This window comes from Amphiura filiformis, chromosome 13 (assembly GCF_039555335.1).
Source record: "Amphiura filiformis chromosome 13, Afil_fr2py, whole genome shotgun sequence".
Classification (NCBI taxonomy): Eukaryota; Metazoa; Echinodermata; class Ophiuroidea; order Amphilepidida; family Amphiuridae; genus Amphiura; species Amphiura filiformis.
In genome coordinates this window covers 4149214-4161587 of record NC_092640.1, presented here as the reverse complement: position 1 = coordinate 4161587, position 12374 = coordinate 4149214, and the positions used below count along the sequence as shown (strand labels likewise).

The following is a 12374-nucleotide window of genomic DNA, read 5'->3' as shown; positions in this document are numbered from 1 at the left end:
GCAATAATTTGATCCTCTAAACATACTTGAAGCTTAAAGCATAATGACTGCAAACGTGCCTACATACAAGACATCAGTCTGCTCCCCGGGACAGCTCAAGAGAAGCTCAAATCGAAAGAATCGCATAATGGATCTTTGTAGCCTTTCCAGTGCCTTTTTTCAGGTCAAACATGGTTTGTTTTCGACGAACCATTAAAGTTCCAAATACAAGACGGGTCAAGAACCTATAGGTTCTACTTAAAACCCTCTTCTAAGAGTGTAATTTCTATGGTATTGATGCAAGTGACTTGTTATTATGTATTGACGGAATTAACCTACTTGGTATAATGCCACGTTAGCAAAAACCTGGTTTGCCACCGCCTCCTCTTCTGTTTTTGACGAAGTCTGAAAAATAGTTCAGGTATTTGTGAGTAAAATTTGGTATCCTACCTTCATGTAGCTATCGTACTTAATTGGTACCGGCTTTGAGTCTATTGCCCTCAAAATGACCCCCAAAATGAGCCCATTGGGTTCTACACTCAAAAGTGTATCATATTATCCATGGTCATAACATAAGGATCACACATACAACTTGTGCGTGTTCGACATGAGGTTTCATGTATCGTTATATAATGTGCAGTTAATATTCATAATTATCTTCCTTTTTCATCGGATGCTACAGTTCTTACACAAAAATATTGAAAACCTAACACTCGGTTCTTTCCGGAAAGGTTTTGGGCTTCATTATACTCTGCATTAAACTAATGTTATTTATTAATGTTCATTATAGCTTTAACAACGGTTTTAGAAATACGTCAGCATGGCGTTGGGAGTCGCTGATTTCCACTTGCCGGAAGGAGGTATGAGAGTCAATTATGCCATTTCATGAACCCTAACTAATCCTTATCCTATATAACTCTATCCTTAACCCTAACACTAACCCTAACACTAATATCAATGTTTTACCGGTGGAGTTCCACCTATGTTATCAAACGCCGCATTTACGAGTTTGTTCAGATATGACACAATTATGTGAGACATACGTTAGAGATTGCCTTTAATGACGCCCTTGAAGATTTGCCAATACTTTTAAACATGAGATCGTCCCAGTTAATTTTCCACGACATATTTGCCAGCTCTGCTGCATCCATCTTCATTTTTCTGAAAGAGATAATTGAATGGCATGCAAAGAAGTGTACAAAATATAGTTTGATTTATTTTATCGTGCATTATGTTTTAAAAACATACAAGTAAAGAAACTAAAACAAAATCCACCAGGAAAACATATGAACTAATTGAATAATTGATTGGACACAAACAAGTTCACCCGGCAGTCAGTAAACCTGTTACTCTGAAAGCCCGCTATTCAGAAAGCTCACTTTCCATGAATTCGTTGACGGCACACCCCTTATAAATTATTTTGGATCCTTCAGGGACACAGACGCAGTTCAGTACCAGGATCATTTCCCCGAGTATCGTAGACCGGGGACAATTAGCAGCACGTTCCTTGTCCAAAGGAATCAACGAAATGATACTGATACGTTTTAAATCAAAGTTTTCAGAAGTTTTGACTAAATTATAATTCTATTCAACTGGACTTACTATTTATGATGGCTACGGTATCACGTCATATCCATGGCGCATCATCAGGCCGAGTGATCTTGAATTGGCTCTGTATTCTTGACCTGTGACGTCACGATGGTAGAAGTGACGTCACACGAGAGTCGTCGAGGGATCTTCCTGATGGTCGGTTCGTAACTCTTGGACAAGTTGTGGCGTAGTCCCCCTCCGCGATTCAAGGTTGGCTCCTCCCTGCGAACATATATAGCTTCTTTCACCCCTCTTTCATACCACCTATGTTCTTTATCAAGCACAATAACGTCCTTGTCCTCAAAGTTGTGTTTGGCTGCTTTGAGGTGCGTGTATACCGCAGAGTCGTTGAGCCCTGTTGAACTAGGGCGACGATGTTGATACATGCGCTTGTGGAGAGGTTGTTTTGTCTCCCCTATGTAGTAGTTCTCACAGTCCGAATCCTGGCAGTTAATCGCATAAACAATGTTGCTTTGTTTGCGTTGCGGATCTTATCCTTCGGATGGACTAACTTTTGTCTCAGAGTGTTACAGGGTTTTAATGAGACCGGGATCTGGTGCTGTCCGAAGATCCTCTTTAACTTCTCAGAAACATCTGAGACATAAGGGATAGTAATACCGAACTTGCGGGTGCTCGAAGCGGTGGTAAAAGATTGTTTGGTCCTTTTGCGGGTTCAAAGCTTTTTGAAACGTCCAGTCCTTGTACCCACAGGTGCCTAAGGCCGAATCAGATGTTCGCGTTCACCAGCTTTAGCTTCGTCCGTTGACGGGATGGTCTCCGCGCGGTGAAAGAGCGTTTTGATCACACCGAGTTTGTGGATAAGTAGATGATGGGAAAGTATTGGTCCGTATGTGTGGCTTTTCTGTATACTGATGTTGTGAGAGTGCCGTCTGACTAAAATTTGACCAAACAATCCAAAAAGGGTAACTGGTTAGTGTCCTCGACGACTCTCGTGTGACGTCACTTCTACCATCGTGACGTCACATGTCAAGAATACAGAGCCAATTCAAGATCACTCGGCCTGATGATGAGTCATGGATATGACGTGATACCGTAGCCATCATAAATAGTAAGTCCAGTTGAATAGAATTATAATTTAGTCAACTATTTGATCTACCTGGATGATTGATACTATTCATAAATACATTTTCAGAAGTTTGTTATCATGGTTATGGATGACCCCGTTTATAATTCCGGGTCATCAACGCTAACGCAAACGCAACAAATACGTCTGAACACAAAGACACGATCAAGCGTTGGGTATGGTTTGTGCAAGAGATTGATATTTATATTGAGAAGATCACATGAAGACCAAATCAAATGTGCCGCAGACGACAAACTTCTGCATTATTCTTTCTTTTACTGTCATATTGTGAAGTGCCAAATAGTGGAAGTGGTAGTTCGATACCTTTAGAAAATACTTCTCCATGATGACTCATGTTGATTTTGGCTAAATACGTTGTATTTTCACTCAAAAGGGTATGTGATTCCGCTTGATTCATTGTGCTCCAATTTGATCCCCTAGCTTACTGAATAAATACTGCGGTTTCGGATCTTTTAATATCTTGATTTGAAAAGGTCTATTAGCTGGAAAACCCGAAATCATGTGATTGTTTAATCAGATTATGTGTCTACCAACTAGACCACGCCCACTGTATAACAATGCCATATTACATGTCGACTTTACTACGCTCATTGAAGTCGTAGGTTTTAGTTTGTCTTAGGCGACGCGCGGTGCTAATGCCACCAAGTTCAACTTGACTTGAGGATCACTGTCACGCTCCTTCCATATTCAAATCCTGACCCCACCCATGTATAAATCCTGGATCCGCCCTTGGCCCCAACCCCGGGACGCACTTATCGGTTACTCCCTAACCACGGCTTACAATTCCCAGGGGGGGGGGGCACTGGTCATTGACCAGGGGGTATCATGCGTGGCCAAAGATTGAAGTAAAAGGGTATTTTTTCATTATCAGGCAGTGTACTACGTGTATCGTGAATAGGGTATCTAAAACAAGGAAATTTAAGAAAAAGGGTATACATCGTACAATAAATTACAGTGTTTTGGGTCAAAATATGACTGATTTACTTGCTTCTAATGGGGGTAAAAATAATGTCAATACTTATTTAGGGTATAAAATTGCACTTATCATATACTTGTGCATTTTTAGACCTTGTAAATAATTGTTTAGGGTGCTATTTGAGACTTCGTAACCACGTATGATACCCCGTTGTCAATTACTGGTCCCCCCACCCCGGGTACAATCTCCAACTTTAAGTGAAGTGTGCATAAAGTCAAACATAGGCCCATACTTGTAGATGAGAAAGAAAATGACAATGATGAAAAGTCCGGCGACAGATATTCCAGCTGCAGCCATAGGCGACACAGTCTCTGTAAAAAATTAAGATATAGATAGGTCCATGTTAAATTATTAACTCTATATCATATCCCCGCTATAAAGGAAATGATCATCACAGTTTCAAATGAATAGAGCAATACTACGATATGTGGTTCTCAGTTTTTGGTCTTCGAAAACCATCAACATTCAGAAACGTTTGCCATCCCTTCTAAATTTGAGCTCAAAAAGAAACTTATGATTTTTTACAACTTGTGAATCACAAGGTCTTGAAATACTGTCAATCAAAATGAACCAAAATTACACACAGGATTACCCTAATACTCTACTCAAAACACATGTCAGTAACCAAGCAGTTGTCCAACTGACACAACAGCAAAAGGCACTGTCATGGGACAGCTTCCTGGTCTTCCTTCACTTTCACAGCCCAACATTTGGCACCCAGGACAAAAAATCTGTGAGAATGCACACAAGATCCTTGCACAGATGATAAAACGGTGCTGATTTCTGTTTTTCATAGGGATGGGCTGTGAATGTGGTCCAGTAAGCTGTCCCATGTCAGTGCATTTTACTGTTGTGTCAGTTGGATAAGTGCTTGGTTACTGACATGTGTTAAGAGTAGAGTATTGAAGTAAATCTGTGTGTAATTTTGGTTCAATTTGATGGACAGGACTTCAAGATATGACCTGGTGGTGAAAAAGTATTTCTTTTTGAGCTCAGTTTACTTTGTTTCCTAGGTATAGATTGAATTGTACTGATCTTGACCTATTTTGTGATGTTACCTATGACTGAAAATATCCTAGATAGTGCGAACTATTAATTTTAATATTTGAAAAAAAAATTTTATGCTACACATAAATTGTTTTTGATGATGGAAAGTAAAATTTTCATTCATTAATTTTTGTAAGAGAAAGAGAAACAAACGCAAACCGTGGCCTTTACTCATGAGCTAAATGTGTTCCCCACGAAGTGAATGTATCAATGTAGTCCCCCCTTCTAATTCTAATTTGAGGGCCAGCTCATCCACAGGCAGAAAGAAATATGAATTACAAAATACTTTAGTGTCGTGTCTTACCAGTTTCGTGACGACAAAGCGGATTCTCATTCTCAAATCCACAATACGGAGTATCAGGTGGAGGTCCGTCTGCCCTGCCTGGCCAATGTATATCACCTTCAATAACAATTTGACTTGTTGCCCCGTAGTAACTTGCCACAACCTATGAGAAGCAAACAAATCCCGGTGGACTCAAAATGATGCTATAATTGAATGTCTTATGAAAATATCAGAAGAAATACAATTATTGTATATTTTTTGCATCAAATAATAATTTCCCCATATAAAATCACTTTTTCATTGGTCAAAATGGGACAAAAATAACTGAATTATGATTTATTGCCCTAAATATGGCTTCACGATAGTACAGTGTATATTATATTCTTTTTTTTAAAAAATAAAATACGGATGTTGAAAATCCACGTGGTGTGCATGATGTGTATAATATTCACTTGGATCCATATAGCCCAGGACCTGGTCCGCCAGAGATTTTGAAAGTTGATTTATGTTGGTGGACTACTCACCTTCCAGAACCTTTTTCAAAGCCCTTACCAAACCAAATGTATTTTAACACCCTTCCGGTATATTCCTCGATCCCCGTATGATTCTGGTGACAGACATTTAGAATTAAACTGACGGATCTTTTCTATGGACATAGCCACAAACACCAATACAAATGGACTACTCACCTTCAAGAACCCCACAGGTGGCTTTTTCAAAGCCCTTACCAACCCACCATCCCCGATTGAAGGCAAAAACCCACCCAAATGTATTTTAACACCCTTCCGGTGTATTCCTCGATCCCCCGTATGATTTTGGTGACATTTAGAATCAAACTGAGGGATCTTTTCTATGGACATAGCCACAAACACCAATACAAACATTATCTATAGTAAAATGACTAAGAAATGTACAGCTTTGGACACTTAGATGCGTGCATTCATTTATTTATCTTATTTTCCACCTCGCCCATCATGTACAAAATAATTGTAACCATGTTATTATCATAATCTTTTTTATGCGGTCTTTTATCATCTCACCTCAAATTTATCCCCTTTGAAGTCGTAGAGGGAAAAATCTGCATCTCTGTCGCCGTTTGCTTTGATAGCTATGTTTCCTGATATGCCTAAAAACAATTGAAAAATGCATGTGTTTATAAAACACGAACACTTTTACAATTTTATCAATTATTTTAGGCATATTGCTCTTTATTTATTTATTTATTTATTTATTTATTTATTTATTTATTTATTTATTTATTTATTTATTTATTTATTTATTTATTTATTTATTTATTTATTTATTTATTTATTTATTTATTTATTTATTTATTTATTTATTTATTTATTTATAACATTTGGCGCAAGGCCAGGCAGATCCAATATTGATTACACAATAAATTGAAGGATTGCCCTTACATTAAAATCAGAAACATTACTAGAAAATACATTATAATCAATACAGAATAAAATAAAACAAAACATAAATTATGTGAACTGGTTAGAGGAGGTGGGACTGGATGGCTAATTTGAAGGCCTGGAGGGAAGAAGCATTGACAATAGCTTCAGGGAGATAATTCCAGATGGAGGAGGCAAACGGATAAAATGATCTCTGGGACAATGAAAGCCGGCGGAAAGGAACTTGAACAGCGCGGGAATTGAGGTTTCGTAGACCAGGTCTGGGATGAGGCTGGAAAGGGTTGGGAGAAGAACAAAGATTGGCAAAGATTTTAAATAAGTGACACAGAGAAGCAACATCACGACGCTTACTAAGAAGAGGCAGGTCGGAATCCAATAGAAGGTCCTCATGGGAGAGGTTCCAAGACTGAAGAATGACACGACAGGCGAATCTTTGGGTAGACTCAAGACGGTTGGTAAGGGTTATGTTAAGAGGATGCCAAGTAGTACAACCATACTCCAGAATGGGGCGAACCAAGGCCAAGTACAAAGAACGACGGATGCTGAAGGGGGGGCTGATTGGAAAGATCTATGAATGAAGCCGATGATTTTGCGAGCTTTTCTGCATATGTCATCAATGTGAAGATTCCAGGAAAGCTTGTCAGACAGCCAGACACCAAGAAATTTCGCAGATGACACACGTTCAATAGGCAGGCTGTTAAGAGTGAGATTGAGATCCGGAAAATGGTCCTTCTTAGTGGAAATGACCATGACTTTTGTTTTGGAGGAATTGACAGAAAGGTGATTAAGGGAGAACCAAGAATGGATGGAATCAATGTCGGATTGGAAATCAACCAAGTCATCAGGAGCAGAGATAGGCTTGAAGAGAGTAGTATCGTCTGCATAACGAACAAGAGAACTGTTTAAAGAAAAGGAAGAAAGACACAAGTCATTAACATAGACAAGAAACAACAGAAAGCACAGGAATATATTGTGAGTCCACACCACGGATAGCAACCAACTGGGACCTGTTGGACAGGTAAGACCTGAACCAAGAGAGGAGTGGACCGGAAATACCAACAGCTCTGAGTTTATGGAGCAGAGGGATGTGGGGGACGCGGTCAAAGGCTTTGGATAGGTCAAAAAGAGCCATGGCGATGCTTTTGCGATCCTCAAGGTGATTGTACCATTCATAAAGTGTATTTGTTGCTGTTGGTGGTCGTGTTTTGTGGTTTTTTTTATTTGTAATAAGGTATGCATTTGTGAAGATTATCATTCATCCATAGACATAGCTTGTCAGTCTATAATATCGAATTGATTAATTCGAATTAAACAATTAATTGATGTTAGCACTGGGTAGTAGCCATTACTGCCAGTAGACAGGAAGTCTAGAAAGTTGACCTCAACGCTGTAGGTGGTCTTCCTGTACTTTTGAATGGGACAGCAGTAACCTTGGGCATGTTTTAGACCAAAATTTTGGATTTTTCAGATTTTTTTCTAAGTTTGTGAGAGCATAACAAGACTATCCGTCGATGGATTTTTATTTCCGTCGGTAGATATTGTTACAATTAAGTTTTTCATATCATATTAAAAAGGCAGAGACCCTTGATGTATAATAAATTAGCTAGGTAATTTTGAGTAACCTTGATGAAAATTATCAAAAAAGTGCCTATTCAATTGTGTGGGTACGGTCCATCACCTGTCACTTGGTAGTCTTGTAACATGTCTAATGGCGCTGCCCATGGCCACTCGATGAATTGTTTAATTCGAATTAATCAATTCGATATTATTCATTCATTCATTCATTAAAGGTTTATTACACAATTGTCATAGCAGTATAAAAACTGAAATCCCGGGGGTGCCACTCATATACCATTGCATGTTGTCATCACTGACCAGACACTTTTATTTTTCACCCAAAACACTGACATGCCCAAGGGCTGAAAGGTAACCCTTACCACTGACCTGCTATGAAAAAAGGATACCCAAATCACTGACCACAGCCATGGTGCAAACAAAGGTACCCATATCACTGACCTTACATGTCCCAATGACCCTTTTCACTGACGAAGGTAGAAAGCAATATTTACCTAGTGTATTTCCAATCCCTTTACATACAATTTCTGTTATAATATGAAATAGCCTGGAATATCATCCTCATCATTTCATTGGTATCCAATTAGTACAAGTACATCCTGGGAAAGAAAAAAGTGCGTTCGAAATTCCGAGACGAAACGTGCAACTGAATCTAGATACTCCAGCGTTCCATCGCAAATTGTGCCGCTGATAACCGGGGATATTTCGATCAATTTCACCCGGGAATTTCATTGCAGGCACACTGTCTGCACTTTCTAAGGTCATAAATTATCCAATAAATTAATACAGATTCATGTAAAATGTAATATTTATTTCACCATGTCATGACTTAGTTGGTGTGAGAAATGCATCGTCTAAGCAGTGAAGCTTACCAACTTTAAGCTTATCAATTGGTCATGTGTGTGCCGAATTTTGCACCCTCTGGACTGGTGTGTTTTTGAATGGTACACAACCCGCGGCACACAATCGGAAGTAGAAACCCGGGAGTAGAAAGCAAGAAACATCAGCAAAAGCGATGAAAAACGTGATTGCATTTTCTTAATAAGCGTAGCTATTTACCTTTGATTTCAGTGCTGAATCCCGGGCCGAATCCATGATCCGCGCTAAGCTCTGAAATCTGAAATATAAAGCACTTTTTTTCCCCGTTTAACTTCGGTTTTGCGCGGGTGACAAACAGCGATGGCAAATGTCACTTCACGATTTCCAAAAGGCATGGTTCCTGTCATATCTGGTTCAGCAGTCAAACGTATGTCGTAATCCATTCCGATTACACAGTATCTGTACCTTGTACAAAATTCGTAGTCTCTACGCCCGTCTCTACGCAGCCCGCTCGGCAGCATGCACAAACATCACCGAGTTTTAATCATGGTACAAGACCGGGCACAAGACTAATATATTACACTTACAGACCCGGAAGTAAGAAGTTGTTTACAATCAGGAACGAAAACAGCGGCTGACGTCAAATGCTGGACTTTGATTTTTCATGAACCCAAAACGCCGACATATCTATTGTAAAAAAGGTACCTTTTTTTCCAGAAAACACCAAAATGAGACCCTTTTCGCGTCCCGCGCGGGACGTGGCCTATGCTTAAAAAGATACCCTTTTACCACGAAATTTTGGTCGGTGATGACTTCATTGACGGTTCAACTGGCACCCCCGGGACTGAAATGCAACAATTTTACAAAAGTATACACATATAAAATATTAAAATACATAAGTATAAATGCTAAAATACAATGTACATATAAATACAGCAAAAACATGAAGAAAAAGCTAATTACATAGTAAAACATCCACACATTCATTTTCACCCATTCATCCACATGTACACCCCCACACACACCCCTGCATCCCATATCCACTCATAAACTATCACTACTACAAGATCACCCCCACTGACCTTACACACCACTTATTCAAACTCTTTCTCTACTCATGCACTAGTGACTACATACTGAAACTCCTTCTCGGCACACACATACTTTCATAAATGAATTACTTAGCATATTAAGATCATATTAAATGACAAAAAATGAATGAGAGAAACAGAACATATATTGCACATAATAATGTTTATAAAATTTGGCGGAGATGGGAGTGAAAATGCCAATAGCCCTTTAAAATAATTTAAAAGCTAAAAACTAGGAGTCTTTTTATTCCACATATTGGCCATGTACACCAGAGGGCTTTTCTGACAACGCAATGTTCTACACCTTGGTACCGACAATTGGTCAGAATTTCTTAAAACTCTGCCATGAATGGTGCTCTTCTTTGGCGGTACCCAACTATGGAAACGCTCAGATTTGAAAAGCGAGTTGAAAAACTTCAAACATTGTTGCTCACGTCTCTCATACATGGATGGCAACTTACAAAGCTCAAGTGCCTCATCATAGGTTGTATACTGCTTGCCAACAATGATCCTACATGCTCTCTTCTGGATTCGTTCCAAAGCGGCACTTTCGTCGATGGTCAGACCAGGGTGCCACACAGGGGCAGCATACTCAGCTAATGGGCGTACGAACCCAGAAAAGATAGTAATAAGAGCATCTGTTGGCAAGTTGAAGCGTTTGAGAAGTTTAAGCATATACAGTCTACCATTTGCCTTTTTTAGCACTTCAGTAACATGGTTACTGATTATAGACTGATTGTAGTCAAAATATTTTATTGTAATAAGGTATGATTTGAGAAGTTATCATTCGTTCATTTTAGTGATAAAATATTTACTCCAGCACCTTATCGGGGGTAGGACCGGTCATCAAATTGGGGGGGGGGGCACCATTGGTTTCTACAGTTAAATAACTAATTTTCATTTCGCTCTTGTGAAATTATTCTAAGAACTACTGACTTTTTACTTGTTAGTCAGGTTGAAATAATCATTTCCTTCCATATTTAGGAGAAAATATTTGGCATTTTAGCAGAATTTTTACCCGAAAATCAATTTTGCCTATACTTTTGTACATAGTCGAATTTCTCCAAATTTGCATGGGCGCCCTCACATTATGACGTCATAGCGACATTGTATGGGTAACGTTTGATTCGTGGTATCAATGGATAGAGGAGACCCATTATAGCTATAACTTGATATCGAATATAAGGATATATGACGTTTATAATCGACCCCCCCTTCGTAGTTCGTGTTACAGATTGCACCTCAGGCATTTCAGGGACTTCTCTAGGAGGAAGCCGTGTTACATTTTAAGGAATGTCCCTGAAATCAAAGATATGTTTCATGAAATAGACTAATATAAGGGAGAATGAAGGAGTAAATTTAATTTTTAAAAAAGGGTATAAACTCAAAATCTGATGGTTTGTGACTATTACGTTAAAGTAGATTGTTTGACCCAACTATCACAGGGTTAGACACCACGTTCAAGTGAAATGACCCCCCCCCCCACGACAAAGTTATGGCTAAAATGTGATTTTTGTTGAAAACAGTGGCACCTTGAATTTTTGGTCTGCACACATTTTCTTGGACCCCAGGGTAAACATTTTGCCATTTCATGATGAAGTAGATCAAATAGAACACAAAAACTCAGCCATAAGAAAAATAACAAAAAAAGTATGTTTGACTTCCATAAAAATTAAATGGTAGTCAACCATTGAACTGTCTATAATTTAAGAATGAGTAATAATATAATAATATATTATGTATAATACAGTCAACCGTGACATGTTAAAACAAACAGTCCAATCATGGTTTCTCTAAAAAGGACTCGACACCGACCTTTAAATGTTGAGTTCCACATCTTTTTCACCATGGCAGCTCCATCCCTGACACTACCGTTTTCTGCAAGCGTTTGATTGACGACATTGGCGTAGAGTATGAGCGCGTCATGGAATGCACCAGCAAAATAATTGGTCTATTCAAACGAGATGGAGACTTTAATTAAATATAGAACGAACTTATATACATTAACTGCAAATCATATATAACGATTCGTGCTAAAATTTATGTGGTTTAGGAGGTAGAGAATTTTATTTCAATTATATATACGCCAAAATTTTTTCTGAATTTAGTCAAAATTAACACTCAATTGATGGTGAAAATTGTAGGTAAATTTTACGTAGGTCCCGAATCTTATCTTTTTATATATGAAAGAAACTTTGGGGACCTAAGTGGACTTTTCCTATAAATTGCAAAAATTCAGACCGTCTTACAAGAAAAATGGTAGGCTGACTGGGCTCCATTCCTCGCCCCTCGTATTAATTTATGCGCTTGAGATTTTAACAATATTGATAATGGTAGCTCTATTGTAATACACATTAATGTTTTTAAGCAGATAAAATTCCAAAATATGGTACGTTTTCTGTTTTGCATGTCACGTGGTATGTTGAAGTAATGAAGTTGCGATTATATATTCAACTTTTCAAGATGGCACCAACAAGTCAGGTGGCCGAGC

The 12374-nt window shown here is 38.6% G+C and overlaps 1 protein-coding gene across 1 annotated transcript in view; it reads right to left on the bottom strand.

Annotated features, from left to right (window-relative positions):
* LOC140168779 (atrial natriuretic peptide receptor 1-like) overlaps nt 1-12374 on the bottom strand; it is an 82078-nt gene that overhangs the window by 14979 nt on the left and 54725 nt on the right. Inside the window, exons 6-11 of the mRNA XM_072192189.1 lie at nt 11699-11834; nt 6021-6106; nt 5002-5143; nt 3883-3961; nt 1023-1140; nt 319-384 (exon numbers count right to left, since the gene is read on the bottom strand). Coding sequence (XP_072048290.1) covers nt 319-384; nt 1023-1140; nt 3883-3961; nt 5002-5143; nt 6021-6106; nt 11699-11834 — 627 coding nt within the window. The remainder of the gene's footprint in view (nt 1-318; nt 385-1022; nt 1141-3882; nt 3962-5001; nt 5144-6020; nt 6107-11698; nt 11835-12374) is intronic.